Below are 22,060 nucleotides of genomic sequence, written 5' to 3' on the forward strand. Positions count from 1 at the left end.
ACGCGTTAGTTAGTAACGCGTTACTGTAATCTGATTACTTTTTTCAGTAACGAGTAATCTAACGCGTTCATTTTTCTACACCAGTAATCTGATTAAAGTTAGTTTCCGTAGTGTCTCTGCGTTACTATTTGTTTCATTGCCTCATAACGTATGTAGAATGAAGAATATTGTAGTCATGTACGAAGTGCGTTTTGAATAGAAAATGCTAAAGTAAAAGGTTCCCGGTACGTGTTTCCATGACAACCTCTAAGCTATTTCCTGTTTTGGTCTCGCGTCACGTGTTGTGGGACTGAGGCGGGTGGACATTCGCGCCGAGTATTGAGACGTTGCGAGGGAATGTTGATCTGTGGATATCCATGAATGAAGGTGAGTATTTTTCCTTCATTCTGGAGGGTATCAGCAAAAAGTTGGACCCCCTACATGCGCGGCCGTTTCGTAGCTTTCCCGTAGCAACGACGGGCAGTCATCGCTCCAAGTTGGCAAGCTTTGTTTACATCATATGCGTGTTGCACATTCATGCCGTGAGGTGATGTGTTCGTTTAGCATCTGTGGGATGTATTGTAAGTCCGACTGAGTGTAAAGTGCTTAGTTGCCGCCACGTTTTGTGGCCAAATTGACCGGGTGTGTGTTGAGAGGAGTTCTTCCGGGTTGTTAATGTGCACGGCTGCACGCGCATCCGCGCCCGCCACCACCTTTGTGTTTATTGCACTGTACTTGTGCACTTGTGTGTTGTTGACTATTGTGCCGTCAGTTTGCATTGTTTTACATTGGCACTAATATGCTGCTAACCATAACCCGAAATTCAGAAGGTTTGACATTAGGCTTAATCTAGAGTTAGTGGGGATTAATTGGTCGATGGAGTTGATTTCAACAAATTCCAAGCAGTTTGTCAGATATTTCTTAGTTTCGGGGCTCCGGAATGGCTAAGCTAGCGCGAAATTCTGATATTCCCCTTTAAATTCAATCATCGGAAAGTCAATTACATGTGATGACATTTTTCTGTTGTCATTCTTATGTTGAGGCGGCAAAGGGAGAAAAATGGGTAAAAAGTAACTGATAGATTAATTTTAAAGTAACTTAGTTACTTTGATAATGAAGTAATTAGTAAAGTAACTAGATTACTTTTTTGAAGCGTAATCAGTAATTAAATTACTTTTTCAAGTAATCTGTGACAACTCTGATTATGAGGCAATAACAAAATAGTAACGCACAGACACAAACTTTAATCAGATTACTGGTTTGGAGAAATGAACACGTTAGATTACTTGTTACTCTAAGAAAGTAATCAGATTACAGCACAGTGACAACACTGGTCACAACCCATAGCTCATGACCATAGATGACTGTAGCGACATAGATCGACCGGTAAATAGAGAGCTTTGCTCTCAGTTCTCTCTTCACCACGATGGACCAATGCAGAGTCGGCATCACTGCAGACGCCGCATCGATCGGCCTGTCGATCTCCCATTCCTTTTTTTCGTCACTCGCGAAGAAGACCATGAGATAATTAAACTTCTCCACTTGGGGAAGGACCTCAACTCTGACCCGGAGAGGGCATTCCACCTTTCCCTGACTAAGGACCATAGTCTCAGATTTGGAGGTGCTGATTCTCATCCGGACCCCTTCAGACTCAGCTACGAACCATTCCAGTGAGAGTTGAAGGTCACAGCTTGACGAAGCCAACAGAACTACATCATCTGCAAAAAGCAGAGATGCAATACTGAGGCCATCAAACGGCGCCTAGATATTCTGTCCATAAAAGAACCAGTAACAAGGGCAGCCTTGGCGCAGTCCAACCCTCACTAGAAACGGATCCGACTTACAACCGGCTACACGGACCAAACTCTTACACCGGTTATACATGGACCTGACCCAAGTGTATCAGGAATAGAAGAAAAATGCACCACAGTCAAATTTTGGGTGTCAAAAAACAGCAACATACATAATCCTTCATCCGACTTTTCCCTGGTCCTTTTTAGATCAGGTGGCTCTGCCTGACTTCCAAGCCGGTGCCATGGAGAACTGGGGACTGGTCACCTACAGGGAGACTGCTCTGCTCTACGATCCGGAAAGATCCTCGGCAGGAAACAAACAACGAGTGGCCTCCGTCATCGCACACGAGCTAGCGCACATGGTCTGCTACTTCGGTTGCCAAAAAGTCGTTCGCCATTGGCTCTCAAACTGATTTTGCGAGTGTTTTCAAGATAATTTGCCATTAATACTCATTCGATATTTGCTTGTGGTTTCCCTAGTGGTTCGGTAACCTGGTGACCATGCGCTGGTGGAATGATCTTTGGCTTAACGAGGGTTTTGCATCCTACGTGGAGTACCTTGGAGTGGACTACGCTGAACCAAAATGGAACATTGTAAAAGAAACACATGCTATTCCAAATTACAGTGGGATGAATCTCACCAACAAGTGTTTCTTTTGCAGAAAGACCTGATCATTCTGGATGATCTCCAGGGGGTGTTCAGTCTAGATGCCCTGGCGTCCTCTCATCCTCTATCTCGAAGAGAAGACGAGGTGAACACACCTGCTCAGATCAGCGAGATATTCAACACCATTTCCTATAGCAAGGTGGGGACTCAGCAATGATGTATGGTGTTCCGCTACTATATCGCAAGTTGGTTGTTCGTCCGTTTGCATCGTAGCATTGTAAAAATCTACTGTTTATAGTGTGACTGTACTGACTTTGCTTTCAGGGGGCAGTGGTTCTCAGGATGCTGTCTGGATTTCTGGGTGAACCGGTGTTTGCCAAGGGGCTCAGTGTAAGTATCAACCAAATAATGGCCAATGTGAGCCGTTGGAATTGCTTTAACACCAAGTCATCTCCTCTAGTCTTACCTCAACACGTTCGCCTTTAGCAGCACTGTGTACCGAGACTTGTGGGACCACCTACAAAAGGTTGGTTGGGCTACTTTTCTTGTCTCTTAGAGGGGAAATGTGAACTAAGGTTGGCCAACCATGTTTTTGAATAATATCAATGGCTAAACAAGTTTAAGCATATTTTCATTATTTTTTTTAACGCAACCCTTCCAGATTCTTTGTTTAACCCATAGCAATGCCCGTGACAACGAAAATGCTTTTCTTCGGCAATCTTCGGAAATTACGTCACACCGGGAAGTGCGAGGGAAGTCCACCATAGAACAGTATTGTTTGTTGCATTGCTTCTCGGTAAGATGCCACGGCGGTGTGTGGCGATGTTTTGTTCTCACTCAAACGAAAAGTGGCCAAAGGATAGCAGGGCACGTAAATGGACATCTTTCGTTCGCACGAAGCGAATGAATTTCACGCCATCATTGAGTAGTGTTCTCTGCTACAAACACTTCGAAGATGCCTGCTTCCTTAACCGGTCTACTTATGATCAAGGATTTGCCAAAAAGTGTGATTTTTGGGATAGATGACTGATGACTTTGTAAAAGCAGAGCTGCCAACTGTTGTGGAATGAACAGTATAAGCTAGCGACATTAGCCGAAAGATAACTCGTGGCAATCCCCGATCATAGTTGTTGTTGTGTTCGCTAGGTTAAGCGTGTTTAAATTGTGCGTCATCGACGATCTTGTCCGAAAGGGTTAATCCACTGTCAATCGGGAAAGGGGTGTGGGTGTGCATATAAGCGGGTTGGCGTCGCGGTAATTCACAGTCACGTTGCCGTAAGAGACACACACCGCCGGTGAGTTTGTGCACATTTATTTGTATTTGTATTATGTATTTCCACCTTCATGCTTCAAGCATTGCATTGCATTTGCACGGTTCGGCGTTTCTTTCACGGTGATCGTTTGATAGCCTTCTAGTTTGTGTTTCGCGAGAGCCGCTGATAGGTGACAACTTAGCGTGTTGGCATTGAGTCAGTCTCGCAGCGAATCAGTGAGCGGCTCAAGTCACGCAGTGAATCATGGGAAATGTAGACAACACTGAAGTGGTGCTTTGTAATCTGTTCGCTTGTGTGAAAAAACTACATTTCCTCACGCCATTAGACGCCACTTCCTGCCGAGAGCCCCGAGCTGTGTTCGTACTGTTAGCTCCATGTGTTAATAAAGAAACAAAGTTGTCAGCACGTAATGTGTTCGATAGATTTGTAAACAAAAAGCTCATAAGAAGACACTATGCACGATCCGTTTAAGAGAAGCTGGAGTAGTAGGCGGCGAGGAGGAGATCAGCGAGAAGCAAAACTTCGCGGTCGAATGTGGCGGCAGTCCGCTATTATTTTGTTTTCTTATTGTTGCCACCATAAAGTGGAGAAAGCCATCAACGACTCGTCTCCTTCTTTGCTCCCAACGTTTTTATATTCTTATTTTAAATGCACGAGAGCTGCCGGATCTGCCAAAATGAACATGAAGTCTGATTATTATTTTTTTTAACAATGTCATCAGATAGACAAAAACATAAAATTATGTGCAAATGCCTGCATCTTCAAATCATGAAAATAATAACAGCCTATATTTTACCAATCTTGTTATCTCGACGGGTCTTGTATCCATTCCATGTCAGGTAGTCAAGGCACATTGTTTGCATCCTTATTAGCGTCTGGCTAATACATGTTAGGTCCAACATAAAATTCCAATCTCTAGATCGCTAGATCTATCGCTTATATCGCTGTTTGAATCATTGTTTGAAGGGCTTTGTATGGCGGCCGTATGTATGGAGCTGCCATCGCTGTTCCCGGTGTGACGTATTACTTCCGGGTTCGTCCCCTTTCAGGCTCGAACGCGATTATTTTGTCAAATATACAACATATAAATTATTTTTTCATGCTTTATTTGTTGGACAATGCTTAATTACTTTAATTGTAACCCTATTTGGCATGTTATGAAATTACTTCACATTTCTGCTTTAATTCAATAATTCCTTTCAACTTACTGCTCGCTCGTTTTTATTAGGCGGTTGAGGACACGCCGGGCTTGCGTATCCCACGTACAGTCCATGAAATCATGCATCGCTGGACTCTACAAATGGGATTCCCGGTGGTGACCATCAACACCAGGACCGGACATGTCGCCCAGCAGCATTTCCTGCTGGATCCAGAGTCTGTAGTGGAGAGACCCTCGCAATTTAAGTAGGGTTACACCTGCACTGCACTTTACCATATAACCGCATGCAGAGACTTATCACGATGTTACGTTGCTTTACAATCTTCAATTAATACCATATTTTTCGGACTATAAGTCGCAGTTTTTTTCATAGTTTGGCTGGGGGTGCGACTTACACTCAAGAGCGACTTATGTGTGAAATTATTAACACATTTTTATATCATTTCACATGTTATCTTGGCGTTTTGGAGTGACACTGATGGTTTGGTAAACTTGTTAACATATTCTTTATGCTATAGTTATCTGAATAACTCTTAATAGCTATGTTACATTAACACACTGACCACGTTCGCATGTCGTTGTTCATGCATCATGTAACATTATCATACTGTACACTTGTTCAGAATGTTGTTCTTTATTGTATTTTTATTTTAAATTGCCTTTCAAGATGACATATCTGTTGTATGTGTTGGATTTTATCAAGTAAATTTCTCCCCAAAATGTGACTTATACTCCAGTGCAACTTATATATGGCGGAAAACACAGACAAGATTGAAAAAGCAGTTTCTGCTCTTGCACTCCTCTTTAAAAGAAACTGCTGTATTTTAAGCTAAAACAACTGTTGTGTTTGATAGAACAATATGTCAATATGCTGCCATAGCAGATTCATGGCACATTAAGCCACTAAACTATTTTTAATTTGTCCGTTTTACCCTGAAAACCCCCGTTTACAGACGTCGCGCAACCGCTTTTGTTTCAACCCAGCCATAAAACAAAGGTAATTAATTAGGGTTGTTCCGATCATGTTTTTTTGCTCCTGATCCGATCGTTTTAGTTTGAGTATCTGCCGATCCCGATATTTCCCGATCCGATTGCTTTTTTTTTTTGCTCCCGATTCAATTCCAATCATTCCCGATAATTTTTCCCGATCATATACATTTTGGCAATGCATTAAGAAAAAAATGAATAAAACTCGGACGAATATATACATTCAACATACAGTACATAATTACTGTATTTGTTTATTATGACAATAAATCCTCAAGATGGCATTTACATTAATAACATTCTTTCTGTGAGAGGGATCCATGGATAGAAAGACTTGTAATTCTTAAAGGATAAATGTGACTTTGTATATTGTGACTAAATATTGCCATCTAGTGTATTTGTTGAGCTTTCAGTATATGATACTGCAGCCATTTAACTTCTGCCCAAATGCATGGTGGGAAGTGCAACGATGACTGTGCGTAGGGGCACCAATTGATATATCTTCTCTGTGTTGGGAAAGAACATAGGGTGTTAAGAAAATGATCAACTACTACCTTTCTTCCCCACATTGCCTTCCACGTTATTTTTAATTGCTGAGAGAGGTATTGTAAGGCTTTAGCCACATAAAAAATGGCCCCAAAGACTTTCAAAATTCTCTCTACTCATTATACGCTGCCTTTTAGCGCTATCTATAGGTAAAACGGCGTCTTTATAGATTGTACGCGACAATGCGTGAGTGGGTCGTGCAGCGCATGCGTTTATTATTTAACGTGATTAATTAAAAAAAATTAATTACTGCCGTTAACTCAATACATTTGATAGCCCTACTATAAGCCAAAACTACTCTGGATGAGGAAAACGATTCAATAAAAAAAAAAAAAAAAAAAAAAATATATATATATATATATATATATGTAGCAGCCCCTCGGAATGACGACGTGAGATCGACTGATGTGCAAGGTTTCTTTATTTTCCAAACGTCCTTACAACACCGTGAAACTAAAAATTCAATACAAAACAATTAACATTTCACAGTGATCAGTTATCAAACAATTACAAAATAAAATACCTCGCTGCGCTCTCCGAGGCGTGCAAATCAACCCGAACACGGAAGTGCCGCTCCAAGACAAATTGAGCTGACATCAGCTGGTTAAATCAAATAACAGTTTGAATTTGTTAGATGGTAAAAAGGCAAAGCGTAGATATCGTAACTCAACAAGGAAGCGAGCTTACCGGCTCCTGCGTTGACAAGACGCGGCTGTCTGCTGATTGACAACCGGATGTTACGTCGTTTAAATATGCGCAGCATTGGTCCAATTTATTAACAATTTACAAAATCGCAAAGATGGTTCACAAATAAAATAAGAAATGCACTTAATTAATATTGGCCTTTTACACTCCCACCAATCATTCATACCACTATACTTTGAATGAATGATTCTAAATAACAAAATGAATGATTCTAAATAACAAAATGAATGAGGATCTAATATCAATTTTCAAGAAGCAGCACCAACTTTTGGACTGGCCTTTCCACAACTGAAGGATTCATGTTTGAAAGGGACTTGTCTTTGCCATTTCTTGCCACACGAACTTTTACTCTTCGGACAAGGCCATCACTATCCACAGTAGTTTCCACTATCCGGCCCAACTGCCACTGATTGCGAGGGAGTAAATCCTCCTTTATGATGACAACATCATCCACCTTAAGATTTCGACGAGCCACATGCCACTTCTGTCTGGTGGAAATATTGGCAAGATATTCTCGTTTCCATCGACTCCAGAATTGCTCTATCAAATATTGAACACGACGCCAGCGCTTCGTACTGTAAACATCCTCGCTGACGAATTTTCCTGGAGGTGGAAGCGCCATCTTGGGTTTCATTTGGATAAGATGGTTAGGTGTTAAAGGCTCAAGAGAATCTGGATCATTTAACCCATCCACCGTTAAGGGACGGCTATTAACAATAGCCATGGCCTCATAAAAGAGAGTTCTTAAGGAAGTGTCGTCAAGCCGGCCTCCACCTTGAACCAACGTGGCGTTTAGGACATTTCGGATGGTACGTATTTGTCGCTCCCAAATTCCTCCGGCGTGACTTGCTGCTGGGGCATTAAAGATGAACTCACACTGCTGATCTGCTAAAAATGCTTGCAACACTTGAGAATCACACCTTTTAAGTGACTCCTTTAACTCGTTTCTTGCTCCAATGAAATTACGACCCTGGTCACAGTGGAGTTGACGCACCGCCCCTCTTATGCTGATGAAACACCGTAGGGAGTTGATAAAACTATCAGTCGATAGATCTTCTAACATTTCAAGATGGACAGCTCTTGAGTAGAGGCAGGTGAATAACAGTCCGTATCTTTTGTGCTCTTTTCGATTTTTCTGAACAAGAAACGGTCCAAAACAATCCATTCCACAATTTGTAAAGGGGGCGGATGCTTCGACACGCTCTTTAGGAAGTTCCGCCATCTGCTGCTCTTCAACTGGACGTCTCAATTTCCTGCATCGCACACATTTGTGAATTAATTTGGCGACCAGCTTGCTGCAGCCAATAATCCAAAAGCCTCTTGACCTGATCTCCATCTGGGTTTGGTTTCTACCTTGGTGGCAAATCTGCTGATGACAGTACGTTATAATGAGCTGAATAATATGACCATCTTTCGGCAAAATGAACGGATGCTTGAATTCTGCACTTAGAGAAGAATGCTTAAGTCTCCCACCAACACGTAACATGCCCTCTTGGATGAATGGATTTAACTTGAATAGTGAACTAGAAGATGGAAGACATTTCCCCTTTTCCAACAGGGTAATTTCTTTACTAAATGCCTGCCGTTGTACAAGTTTCACCACTATTCGAGTTGCCTCTTCCCGCTCTGTGACGGTCACCACACTGGCATGACATTTTTGCCTTGCGAAAAGTCTCATTATTCTTGCTACCACCTTGAGGAGCGTCGACCAAGATGAAAACCTTGACAAACGGTGAAGAAACTCTGTGTCATAAACTGTTGTTACAAAGGCTTTGATGATTTTGACCTCCGGGTCACCCACCATCAAGTCAGTCGATGGTCTAGGTCCTTCATAAATATTCTCCATCCATAAGAATCTAGGACCCGACAGCCAATTTGTCGAAAAAATGTCTGAGGCTTTAAGTCCCCTTGACACGTGGTCGGCTGGATTCTCAGTAGTCTCAATGTAATGCCATTGCTCCGGACTGCTGTATCCCTTTATTAACTGGATACGATTTGCCACGAACACATGAAATCTCCGTGCGTCATTGTTTATGTAAGCCAGAGTAACTTGAGAATCTGTCCAGAAGTACTCTTCATCAATATCCATATTGAGCTCTGATTTCAACAGGTTGCTTAATCTAGCAGCAGTCACAGCAGCAGAAAGTTCTAAACGAGGAATGCTTGTGATTTTTGTTGGCGCGACTCTAGTCTTTGCCATAACAAGGCTGCAGTGAATCTTGTTCTCATTGTTGGTATATTTCAAGTAGGAGCACGCACCATACCCCACACTACTGGCATCCGAGAAATGGTGTAATTCCATTTTCACCACCTTGCCGAAATCTGGAGGATGGTAACATCGGGGAATGAAAAAACCTCCCAAACTCTGCAGCCCAGTTTTCCATTCCTCCCACCGTGGGTATAGATCTTCAGGCAGGAGATCATCCCACCCGATACTTCTGCGACACATCTCTTGTAAAATGCGCTTCCCACTCAGGACAAATGGAGCAACAAATCCTAATGGATCATAAAGGGAAGCTACTACAGACAGAATGCCACGGCGTGTATATGGCCTATCCTTTAGACTTATGCTGAAGCTGAAACTGTCGCTTTCCATCAGCCACCGGACACCTAATGCATGTTCTACTGAAGCTGGATTTAAAGTTAAATCAAAGCAATCTGTCTTTACAGTTCTGTCGGCTGGATGCACACACGAGAGGACCTCTTGATTGTTGGTGTTGAACTTGTGAAGTCGCAGACCTCCTTTTCTGCACAGTTCTTGCGCTTCCACAATTAACGCTGAGGCCTCCTTAACTGTTGGGACACTCACAAGCCCATCGTCGACATAGAAGCCATTCTGAACAAACGATGCTGCAGCTGGATAATCAGACTGGTGTTTTTGTGCTAAATATTTAAGACCAAAATTAGCACAACCTGGTGAAGACGCGGCGCCAAAAAGATGAACAGCCATTTGATATTCTCTTGGCTCAGACTCAAGGTTTCCATGCTCCCACCACAGGAACCTCAGGTAAGTACGGTGTGCAGGTGTCACAAAGAACTGATGGAACATTCTTTCAATGTCGCAGATGACCGCCACAGTTTCTTTTCTAAAGCGACAAAGAACTCCGACCAAGGAATTAATGAGATCAGGTCCAGTCAGCAAGGTGTCATTCAAGGAAATGCCATGAAACTTAGCAGAACAATCAAAAACGACTCTTAGCTTGCCGGGTTTCCTGGGATGATACACACCATGATGTGGTATGTACCAAACGGTGTCTCCAGGCAGGGATTCGGGTGCTGGCTCCGCATCACCTTTTTTGATTACATCCGCCATAAAAGCCTGGTAATGCTCAAAGTAGGCTGGATTGACCTTGAGTCTTTTCTTTAGATGTTCCAAACGAATGACTGCCAGTCTTTTGTTGTTGGGCAATGAAGGTGGACTAGAGCCTTTGAATGGAAGTGGCATTTCGAGATGATCATCATGCCGCAGATTAATGCCTTTACTGAGAAGCTGAATAAAACGTACATCCTCTTGGGAAACAAATTTATTCTCAGAATTTCTTTCGTTAAAATCTGATTCGAGAATCTTTAAAATATCTGAGGCTGATGGAACTGCCAGCTCTCTCACAGTGACACGATGGACATAACTGTGACTTCCCAGTCTTTCAAGATGAGGGTTTGTAGCTCCTATTATGCTCCAGCCCAGCTCAGTCCTCTGCGCAAATGGCTCATCATCACTGCCTCGGATGGCTTCCAGTGGGGCCAGCGCTAAGGGACAGTCATATCCTATTAATAAACCAACATCACAATCTTGCAGTGTTGGCAATTTACTAGCAAGGTGTTCAAGATGTGGCCATTGCAAAGCAGTGGTTCTTGTTGGAATGCAAGACATATCAACAGGAATAAAGTCTCGAGTGTATGCTTGGCGTAACTGTAAATAATTTTTATGATGGTAACTTCTAACACGCAGACCAGACACACCTTGACTGGATATTAGTGTGTCCAAGGCGGTCATTGTGCTAAGCCTCAGTTGCAATGGTCGAGTCGTAACGTCCAGCTCCTTGACAAGACTTTCCAAAACAAAGGTTGAGTCACTCTGGGTGTCAAGAAGAGCATACGTGAGGATTTCCTTTTGAGGTTCCTTCTCAGATGACAAAAAGACTGGAACAATACTGGAAGTAGCAGAAGCCCTATGAACTAGGGCATGAGACATAGCGGTATGAACTTCCTGATCGGTTCCTCCCTCCACGGAGCCTGGAGTTCTTGTCATCCTTGTCTCCATTCGCCTCTCCTTTGCTTCATGCATGCAGGTAGGATGGCGCTGACCACATTCCCCACAGATGTGTTTTGTTCTGCAGTCCTTTGTCATATGACCTTTGCACAGACAACTAAAACAAAGACGATGTCGATATATAATTGCCCTCTTTTCTTTCATTGACTTGGAGGCAAAGACTGGACATTTGGCTATACCGTGACGATCGTCCTCACAGATAAAACATATGAGCCTTGGCCTCTGGGCAACAGGACCTTCACGTGAATCATCATCAACCAGAGTGTTGATATTAAAGGCCTTGGCCCTTCTGGGGAATTTTTCGTCATATGATCTTGAACCAAGCAGCCAGGGTGATGCAATGGGATTACATGCTATACGTGCTTCCTTTTGCAAGAACTCCACAAAATGTTCAAAGGTGGGATAGTCTTCAGATGTATCAAGTTCTTCCACCACAATTCTGCTCCATTTACGCACTATCCAATCTGGCAACTTTTTGAGGAGCTTATGATTTTCTTCGCTGTCATTTAAAATGGACAAACCTTTGACATGAGGCATGGCTTCTGCACAAGCTTTTAAGAAGTCAGCAAAATCTCGAAGTGCGAAACAGTCACTCGGCCCAATCTTAGGCCACTTCACAAGTTTATCTCTAAATGCTTTCTGAACTACAAATGGATTTCCATATCTGTCTTTTAAAACAGACCACGCTGCGATATAAGCGTCTTCGGAACACCGGTAGAAGAACCCTTCTACGGCTTTGCGGGCTTCTCCTGTTAAGTAGTTTTTCAGATAAAGCATTTTTTCGCAAGAAGAGATTGGTCGTTTGTCAATTAGTGCTGTGAATGCCATCTTAAAATCTAAAAACTTCAACGGGTCACCAGAAAACATAGCTGGCTCTGGAACAGGCAACCGATTTAAAGTAAGAGAACTTGCAATAGCTTCTGCTAGGTTGGCTGCGGAGTTCTGAGAAAGATCTGGCAACTGAGATGGCGAGGCAGCTGTGGAGCTTTGTCCATTTAAAATTATAGCTGGTGATGTTTCGGCAGTACGGACTGGTATGCTACGTACCGCATCCATATCGCCTCCCATTTGGTTGTTGTACACCCGAACACGAGCTGCAGCCGCATTAACATCCATTTGTGCTTGAAGCAGTTTTAACTTTGCCTTTTCCTCCTCCAATGCAATTTCGACATCCGCTTGCCTTTGCTTTATTTGACCCATCATTTGAGACTCATGCAATTTCCAGTCACTTTCAAGTTTGCTGAGTTTAGTTTGTTGGGCCTGTATCTCCTGCATCGACTTTACTTGTTCCAACTTGGCTGCCAAATCTGCTTCAGCATCAGCTCTTTTACTTGAGACTTTAGAGGTGACCGAGACATTTTCAAAGTGCTCTGAGATGACACTTTCTGTGCTTGTACCACCAAACACAGACCCATAGTCATCCCGATTTAAAATCATTCGCACCCTTTCCTTCTCAACTTCTGCTTTAAAAGTCCCTTTTTTTGGCTCCACTTCAAGTCGTTTACTGACAAGATCACTTATTTCTGTTGTGAGTGTAATACAGGCATCCATTTTCTGGACGATGCTTTCCGTATTTAAGAAATTACGTTGAAGAGGCTCATAATTTTGATTTACAAGATCATATCGACTTTGGATTTGTTTACTTATTTCTTCCAAATCCTCCACTCCACAGAATTTCTTCAATCTTGACCGACATTGTCTGGCTACCTCCTTCCATAATTGATAAGCATTGAAAAAAGCCTTTAGGTGTCTTTTAGAAATTTCTTCCCGCATTTGTTTCCCCTTCTCTGTAAGCTGCCGTTCACGTACAGGTCTATTTGGAGCGCCCTCTTGACTATTGCTGGCATTTTCATTCATATTTTCCTCATCCATTTTGTTTTACAGGTAGCAACAGATATATTTGCGTTTTTGTTTGGTTTTTTTTTTTTTTTTTTTTTTTGTGTGTGTGTGTTTTTGTTTGTTTTTAAAAGGTAAGAAAGGCCACAATATACAATAAATATCAGTGTCAATCTACTCCAAAAATAAAATATTTTAACAACGTGAACCTTTAAATTTACTGCGTAAACCACAGCGAGGTGCTCCACAAAGTTTAAAGGTTTCAATCACAACGTTACTTATTAATGTTTTAGTCGTGTTTTTACGGACATTTAAACCAAAATAACTAATTCAAATCCATTTAAACATGACATCCAACAACTTCATATCTCTTGAGACAGTGGGGTGAATGGTTAGTTTCGTTTTGGTGACTCGTGGTTTCTCACTGCACCGATAAGCTCCGCTACGTGATCGCTGTCAATGTCCGATCTTGCCTGAATACTAGTGGATCAGTGACAGGCTGACGAACTCCGATGACAGCGGCATGTGGCGTGTCGGGAGCTCCGGCGTAGCGACGAGTTTCACTGTAGCAGCCCCTCGGAATGACGACGTGAGATCGACTGATGTGCAAGGTTTCTTTATTTTCCAAACGTCCTTACAACACCGTGAAACTAAAAATTCAATACAAAACAATTAACATTTCACAGTGATCAGTTATCAAACAATTACAAAATAAAATACCTCGCTGCGCTCTCCGAGGCGTGCAAATCAACCCGAACACGGAAGTGCCGCTCCAAGACAAATTGAGCTGACATCAGCTGGTTAAATCAAATAACAGTTTGAATTTGTTAGATGGTAAAAAGGCAAAGCGTAGATATCGTAACTCAACAAGGAAGCGAGCTTACCGGCTCCTGCGTTGACAAGACGCGGCTGTCTGCTGATTGACAACCGGATGTTACGTCGTTTAAATATGCGCAGCATTGGTCCAATTTATTAACAATTTACAAAATCGCAAAGATGGTTCACAAATAAAATAAGAAATGCACTTAATTAATATTGGCCTTTTACAATATATATATATATATATATATGTTAAAAAAAAGGCATGTCCGATATTTTTTTTGCCGATTCCGAAACTTTTGAAAAATGACGTGATCGGACATCTCTATAATTAATCATATTTATTATTCAAAATGTCTGTCGTTTTTAGCTTAGAATCATTCATTGATTTCTCATATTTCGTTAAAAAAAAAAAAAACACTTAAAAAAATTATTCACTCACATATTTTAAACTTTTAAACAAATTATGTCACAATGAAAAAAATGGCGTCTGTAAAAAAAATCATGGATATCTACCTCATAACTATCGCTTAATTGTATTTTTTTTTTTTGCTACTGTCACATTTTCTCCGATATGTTAAATGATAAATAATTGATCCAAAAAAAAAAAAGGGTAAATATATGTGAAAGAAAATCTCGACCACTCCTTGATGTCTGTGATTTCTGCATCGCGACCCTTGTTATATTACCATGTTTCACCCATAAAATCCCCCAAAAAATCCAGCTGTGGCCATTCACAGCTGTGTCTTGACACTCAGTGATACATGCTACATGGAGTTTTTGGATCTAAACAAGGTAAGTACGCGATAGTATCGCGTTAAAGTCATGGCGCCTGTAATTCTGTTCTCGCGTGCTCTCATCTCCAGATAGGGTTTTGCTGTTTTAAAAAAAAAAAAAAAAAAAAAAAAAAAAAAAAAAAGCCTTCCTCCTCAAAATTTTTCTTCCCCCAGAAAATTGAGATTTTAAGCTTTTCAATGATGTATCACACATGCATATCGGACAATTTTGAAAGTTGGCTAAATTGGGGGTCACAGAGCGGAACTTCAAGTCACCTGAGTGTTTTCCGCCATATGTTTTTTTTCCTCTTCGTTGGGCATTTTATGGCTGGTGCGACTTATAGTCCGAAAAATACAGTAACTCTTGAAAAACAATAAACAACATTTGAATACAGTTGAATGAGTTGCTGCTACGCCTCTAAACTGACAACATTTCCTTGGAAAACAGTTATACATGGTTTGTGCCCATACAATGGATGAAGACGGGCTTGGCGCAACAACAGTACTGGCTGCTCGATAAAACAGGTACCTTTAAATACTAGTGCCCATTCCTTTGTATTTTGGTGGTTTTTCAAACCCGCCAATCTTCTGTATGACTTTCACCAGACAGAAACCCTCAAATGAGGGTTTCGGGACTCAACTGGGTTCTGGCCAACACAAACGTGTTGGGATACTTCAGGGTCAACTACGATAATGACAATTGGAATCGCCTCATCTCCGTGCTGGAAACGAACCACCTGGTGAGAGCAATTTGACAGTGTCCACTATATTGCATGAGCCCTTAAAGAGATCCACGGATAGAAAGACTTATAGTTCTTAAAAGATAAATGTGATTATGAGTTAAAATAATTTGATATTGAAACCCCTCTTGATGTTTTCGTTTTTATATAATTTGTAAAATTAGTTGCTGTCGGGGACACTTTGCCTGGCACGGCCAGACTGTTCTCCCTGTATTTTTTCAAACACTGAGAGAAAAGTCTGGGAACCAGCCCATTAACGGCCTCTCGAGCAGGTACAAAATCAATCGACAAATCAGATTCGTTTATTTGCGTTATGTGTTCTTAACGAGCAATGTCACTCTTGCGCGTTGAAAGTCGTCTCCACAACAACACAGATGGTGAACGGGAGAGCCGAGAATATGTTCCGATCCACGGTAAAATCAGTTTAAATGACCAAAAACACATCGACACGAGTCATTGACAACAGTCTGTCTCGCGCTAGCCATGTTGAACAGACTCCGCTCTCTTTAGTTTTCTTTTTGTCTTTAGTTTTGGCTTAAAGTAGGGCTATCAAATTTATCGCGTTAACGGAGGTAAATAATTTAAAAAAAAATTAATCACGTTAAAATATTTAACGCAATTTACGCATGCGCTGCACGACCCACTCACGCATTGTCGCGTTCAATCTATAATTGCGCCGTCTTACCTATACATAGAGCTAAAAGGCAGCGTAAAATGAGTAGAGCGAATTTTGGCAGTCTTTGGAGCCTTTTTTTAAATGGCTAAAGCCTTACAATCCCTCTCTCAACAATTAGAAATATCGTGGGAAGCAATGTGGGGAAGAAAGGTAGTAGTTGATCTTTTTCTTAACACCATATGTTAATTCTCAACGCAGAGATGATATATCAATTGGTGGTTCAACTAAACGCACAGTCATGGTTGCACTTCCCATCATGCATTTGGGCAGAACAGTTAAATGGCTACAGTATCATTTACTGAAAGCTCAACAAATACACTAGATGGCAATATTTAGTCACAATATACAAAGTCACAAGTCTTTCTATCCGTGGATCCCTCTCACAGAAAGAATGTTAATAATGTAAATGCCATCTTGAGGATTTATTGTCATAATAAACAAATACAGTACTTATGTACTGTATGTTGAATGTATATATTCGTCCGAGTTTTATTCATTTTTTTCTTAATGCATTGCCAAAATGTATATGATCGGTAAAAATTATCGGGAATGATTGGAATTGAATCGAGAGCAAAAAAAAGCAATCGGCTCGGGAAATATCGGGATTGGCAGATACTCAAACTGAAACGATCGGGATCGGATCGGGAGCAAAAAAACATGATCGGAACAACCCTAGTTTTAATATCAAATTATTTTAACTCATGCTACAAGGCTTTCTATCCGTGGTTCCCTTTATGGCTTTACAATACAATTGCCCTGACTTTTTAACATCTGGGGCAACACTACTAGAGATATATATCATAAAAAACAACGCTTTATTTATCGCATAATGTTTTAATATCATGACAAAGACAAACATGCTACTGTTAGCTTACCTTATCATACCCAGGTGTCCTTACCTTTTTCTACATTGTTGTTACTTGTTAGCAATGTGTTTATTTTCTGACTCTTTCATTGGAAAATCATTTATGACAGGCCATTCCCACCTTAAACCGAGCTCAGATCATCGATGACGCCTTCAACCTGGCACGGTAATAACAACAGCAACTATCCTAGTTATGATATGAAAGTGTACTCATACTTACAGGTATAGCAGCATGTGAATGAATCGTACCTCATTTCAGAGCCAAAATGGTCGATGTTACGCTGGCCCTAAGGACCACCAAGTACTTGTCTAAAGAGACGCAATACATCCCGTGGCAGTCGGCAGTGGGAAATCTCAACTTCTACTACCTCATGTTTGACCGTACTGAAGTCTATGGACCCCTACAGGTAAAAAAAAATAGAAACACAAAAACCAACGTTAACAGCCAAGTCTTGATACGGATTGATTGTTGTCTTTAATGTAGGCGTACACCAAGAAGCTCATCCAACCACTTTTTGAGCATTTCAAGAGGGTTACAAATAACTGGAAGACGGTACCTGAAGGAATCACCGACCAGTAAGCTCAAACTTAAGATTAATTAAAAATCTTTTTGGTATTTAAAAAAAAATTTTTTTTTTATGTAGCCTTATTCAACTTCCAATAAATCTCATCCCAATTAAATTGAATATACTTGAATTTTAAATCTATTTCAGGGGATTGGCAACCCGCGGCTCCAGAGCTGAATGCGACTCGGTTGTATATTGCATAAATAAATATTTAATTAAAGATGCACCGATACCGATACTAGTATCGGCGAGTACCAACAAAGACAGCGCCGATACCATTTACCGGTCCATTATTATAACATTTGACCGCAGCCTTTTTTTTTCTCCTGGCGCTCACTACACTTTGTCTCTGTGTTGTGTGATGACACGTGAACACCAAACAGCTATCGCTATTGGCCTGCTCCAGACCAATGAGAACGGGCCAATAGCCACTTCTGACCAATGACATGGCCGACATGGCGACATGGCGACTTGGCCGACATGGCGGCATGGCGGCGGTCGGGAAATATTTCAAAATAGAAATCCCGTCAATTAAAATCAATGGCTGCGTGCAAGATTTGCGGCCTGAAAGTTTCGAGATGTGGAGTTAAATCGGCCAGTTTCAATACCTCGAACCTGATAAAACATGTGAAGACGAAACGTGAACGAACACGAGTTTGAGCCTGCAAGAGCAGGACTGCTATCCAGAGGAAGGGCGCTGCACAGGTGCAACAATCTCTGGTCAGTTCACTACCTCTACTTTACTTTTATTGTCTTTTACTGAAAGAAATGCTGCAGTAATTTGGGAACTGTTTCCAAAGTAGGGTTGCCACCTTTCAGAAATAGAAATAAGGGACCCACCCCCTCCCGAAAAAACGGGGCTAATAGAGAGACGGGATGCTGTGGTCAATTATTATTACTTATAATTGTGAGCGTCCGCAAATGCGGAAACAAGGTTGGACCTCGAAGCGGACAACAAGCGGGGGATATGTACAAGGGTTTAATGATTGCAAACAAAAAATAACACGCGATCGCGGGATAGTAGAAATAACAAAAGGAGTCCGTGACAGCAGGTCGACGGAGCTCAATACTAAAAACTCGAAGATTAACTAAGACGATAGGCAGCGAGCGAAAAAGCCAAAATAAAAACACTCAAATACCTGCACAGGGTAGAGTTTACAAACGAGTGCAGCACACTAACAGAAAAAACCCAATGCAGGGGCGTAAGAAGCAAATGTAGCGAGACTATAGTGCGAGATATCAAATGGCGATCAGCAAAGCAAATATCTCGGCAGCCTTCTCTGAGCTCACCCGTGCTTAAATGCTGCGTTGATGAGCCCGCATTGGATTCAGGTGCGACGTCAGGAACGCCCCCACTAACAGCCCAGCAACAAAACACAATCTAACCAGCAGCAGAATGTGACAATAATTTCATGAAAGTTGCACTGTTTGGCCTTTGAGAGGTTTAAACAAAGTTTACTCAGTTCATTCAGAGTTTATTATTATGAATTTATATTTACTTTCTTACTGTTGGGCTAGTGTTATACTTTGTACTAGTCTTTTTCCCATTTTGCAAAGGTAAGCAACAGCCTGACAAAGCCTTGATAGCAATGATTTCACATCCAATTAGGTAGCTGTTTGGGGGAAAAAAAAAAAAAAGAAAAAAAAAATGTACATATATATATATAATCGGGGTGGTATTGGTATGGTATCGGTATCAGCCGATACTGCACAGCCAGGTATCGGTATCGGGGCCAAAAAATGGTATCGGTGCAACACTATATTTAATTAAACCTTATTCTGCCGCTTGCGAGATTGAACAAAGAAGTTTAACTTCCCTTTAGTCGGAAAATCAAGTCAGGCTCACTAAATTGTAAGTTTGTTAACAGAATACTCAAGCACTAATGAATTCACCAACAATGTAAGGTTATGGTAACAACTCGGTAGGTGTACCCAAGATTTTGCACCACTCACAGGCGCAAAGACTTGTGGGTGCACCTTTGACGTAGCAACCGTGAGAATCCATAGTTTACTCAAGAACAGTGATGTCCCAGATTTCTTGAAAAAAGTAATTTAATTACTGATTATGCCTAAAAAAAAAGCAATCTAGTTACTTTACTGATTACTTTATTAATCAGAGTAACTAAGTTACTTTAAAAGTAATTTATCGATTACTTCTCACCAATTTTTCTCCCTTTGGTGCCTCAACATAAGAATGACAAAAGAAACATGTCATCGCATGTAATTGACCTTCCGATAACGGAATTTAAAGGGGAAGATCAGAATTTTTCACATAAAGCTTAGTCTTCGAGTTAGCGGGGGTTTGATTAGTTGATGGAGTTGATTTCAACCACCATTGACTCACGCTAGCTTAGCCATTTCGGAGCCCTTAAACAAACAAATAACTGACAAATTGCATGGAATTTGTTTAAATCTGCTCCACTGACTAATTAAACCTCTGCTAACTCAAAGATTAAGCCTAACGTCATAGTCATAGACACAGTCTCCCCAGTGTGTCCAGGGTCGGCCCCGTGGCCTCTTCTCAGTGGGACGTGCCCGGAACACCTCACCAGGGAGGTGTCCCAGAGAAATCCTAATCAGATATCTGAGCCACCTCATCTGGCTCCTCCCAATTCGGAGGAGCAGTGGCTCCACTGCAAGTTCCGACACGAATATGACGTAAAAACTACTTGCCGACTTGGAGCTATGACTACCCGCCGTTGCAACGGCAAAGCTACGAAACAGCTGCGCATGTAGCAGCATCAACATATCGCTGGAACCCTCCAGAATGAAGGAAAAATACTCATGTTCATTCATGGTGGCGCACAGATCAATATTCCCTCGCACATCTTAACAGGCGGTTGCACTCGGCTTGAATGTACACCCAGTGTTCGTCACGCCTTTCTCAGTCCGAAAACACGCACAGTAGCGCACAGACCCGAAGGAAACTACTGTATTGGCCCGAAGATAAGACGGCCCTGATTATAAGACGACCCCCTCTTTTTCAAGACTCAAGTTTGAAAAAAGACTTTTTGAACACCAAATTGATTTTTGTTCAGAAAATAATTACAGCACATCCGAAACAAATGATTATAACAATATATTTGAGAGAAAAAGCATGTTATTTTGCCTCATTCAGATCCTAACATCTGAACATTTAAATATGTAAACTAAAATGCAATCACATTCGTAAATGAATGGCTTCTTGTTTTTGAAATGTAAATAAACCAATCTATTGTGATAAAACTACAAAATTGCCATAACTCCATTAACCATCAAAGTGAAGTCTAACTGTAACTGTAGTCTTGAAACAAATCTGAATCAGGAAAAACATTGCAATAAAATAATGCAAACTGGTTAAACTAAAAAGAGTAGCTGAGGTCTGTCATGACAGAACATCGCTTCAATGATATTTGGCGCCATCTAGCGTCGTGAATGGGGAGAGTAGCTGACATCTGTCATGACTAGGGTTGTTCCGATCATGTTTTTTAGTTTGAGTATCTGCCGATCCCGATATTTCCCGATCCGACTGTTTTGTTTTTTTTGCTCCTGATTCAATTCCAATCATTCCCGATAATTTTCCCCGATCATATACATTTTGGCAATGCATTAAGAAAAAAATGAATAAAAAACTCGGACGAATATATACATTCAACATACAGTGCATAAGTACTGCATTTGTTTATTATGACAATAAATCCTCAAGATGGCATTTACATTATTAACATTCTTTCTGTGAGAGGGATCCACGGATAGAAAGACTTGTGACTTTGTATATTGTGACTAAATATTGCCATCTAGTGTATTTGTTGAGCTTTCAGTAAATGATACTGCAGCCATTCAACCCAAATGCATGATGGGAAGTGCGACCATGACTGCGTAGTGCTACCAATGGATATATCTTCTCTGCGTTGGGAAATAACATAAGGTTTTAAGAAAAAGATCAATTGCTACCTTGCTTCCCCACATTGATTGCCATGATATTTCTAATCGTAGTGTGAGGGATTGTATGGCTTTAGCCTATTTAAAAAAGGCTCTAAAGGCTGCCAAAATTCACTCTACTCATTTTATGCTGCCTTTTATTTCTCTCAATGGGTAAAACAGCGCCATTACAGATTGAGCGCGACAATGCGTGAGTGGGTCGTGCAACGCATGCATTAATTGCGTTAAATATTTAACGTGATACATTTTTAAAAAATTAATTACCGCCGTTATCGGGATAAATTTGATAACCCTACCTTAAGCCTAAACTGAAGACTTTGGATGAGTGTAACATATTATGTCTGTAACGTTAAATACAATTAGAAAACGATTTAATTAAAAAATATACAGTATATATATTAAAAAAAAAAGGCATGGCCGATATTTTTTTGCCGATTCCGATACTTTGAAAATGACGTGATCGGACCCGATCTATCGGGATGCCGATCGATCGGGACATCTCTAGTCATGACAGAACATCACTTCAATGATATCTGGCGCC

At 41.1% G+C, this 22,060-nt stretch overlaps 2 protein-coding genes across 3 annotated transcripts in view; one reads left to right on the forward strand and one right to left on the reverse strand.

Moving 5' to 3' along the window:
* Positions 1 to 22,060, forward strand: part of LOC130921267 (aminopeptidase N-like) — a 54,618-nt gene that overhangs the window by 26,361 nt on the left and 6,197 nt on the right. For both annotated transcript variants that reach the window (XM_057844946.1, XM_057844956.1), the window contains exons 6-16: positions 1,980 to 2,134; positions 2,253 to 2,366; positions 2,435 to 2,578; positions 2,704 to 2,769; positions 2,840 to 2,905; positions 4,882 to 5,057; positions 15,200 to 15,276; positions 15,358 to 15,491; positions 17,143 to 17,198; positions 17,292 to 17,439; positions 17,517 to 17,608. In XM_057844946.1, the coding sequence (XP_057700929.1) occupies positions 1,980 to 2,134; positions 2,253 to 2,366; positions 2,435 to 2,578; positions 2,704 to 2,769; positions 2,840 to 2,905; positions 4,882 to 5,057; positions 15,200 to 15,276; positions 15,358 to 15,491; positions 17,143 to 17,198; positions 17,292 to 17,439; positions 17,517 to 17,608 (1,228 nt within the window). The remainder of the gene's footprint in view (positions 1 to 1,979; positions 2,135 to 2,252; positions 2,367 to 2,434; positions 2,579 to 2,703; positions 2,770 to 2,839; positions 2,906 to 4,881; positions 5,058 to 15,199; positions 15,277 to 15,357; positions 15,492 to 17,142; positions 17,199 to 17,291; positions 17,440 to 17,516; positions 17,609 to 22,060) is intronic.
* Positions 6,719 to 14,196, reverse strand: LOC130921262 (uncharacterized). The gene is made up of 2 exons (XM_057844933.1): positions 13,877 to 14,196; positions 6,719 to 13,806 (listed from the first exon to the last, which is right to left on the reverse strand). The coding sequence occupies exon 2, from the start codon at positions 13,190 to 13,192 to the stop codon at positions 7,292 to 7,294; it is 5,901 nt and encodes a 1,966-aa protein (XP_057700916.1). The 5' UTR covers positions 13,193 to 13,806; positions 13,877 to 14,196; the 3' UTR covers positions 6,719 to 7,291.

The sequence above is a fragment of the Corythoichthys intestinalis genome, chromosome 1, assembly GCF_030265065.1.
Source record: "Corythoichthys intestinalis isolate RoL2023-P3 chromosome 1, ASM3026506v1, whole genome shotgun sequence".
NCBI classification, from domain to species: Eukaryota; Metazoa; Chordata; class Actinopteri; order Syngnathiformes; family Syngnathidae; genus Corythoichthys; species Corythoichthys intestinalis.

What these genes read in the sequence shown, in the direction of transcription:
- LOC130921262 (XM_057844933.1), bottom strand. Translation starts at nt 13,192, where the DNA reads ATGGATGAGGAAAATATGAATGAAAATGCCAGCAATAGTCAAGAGGGC.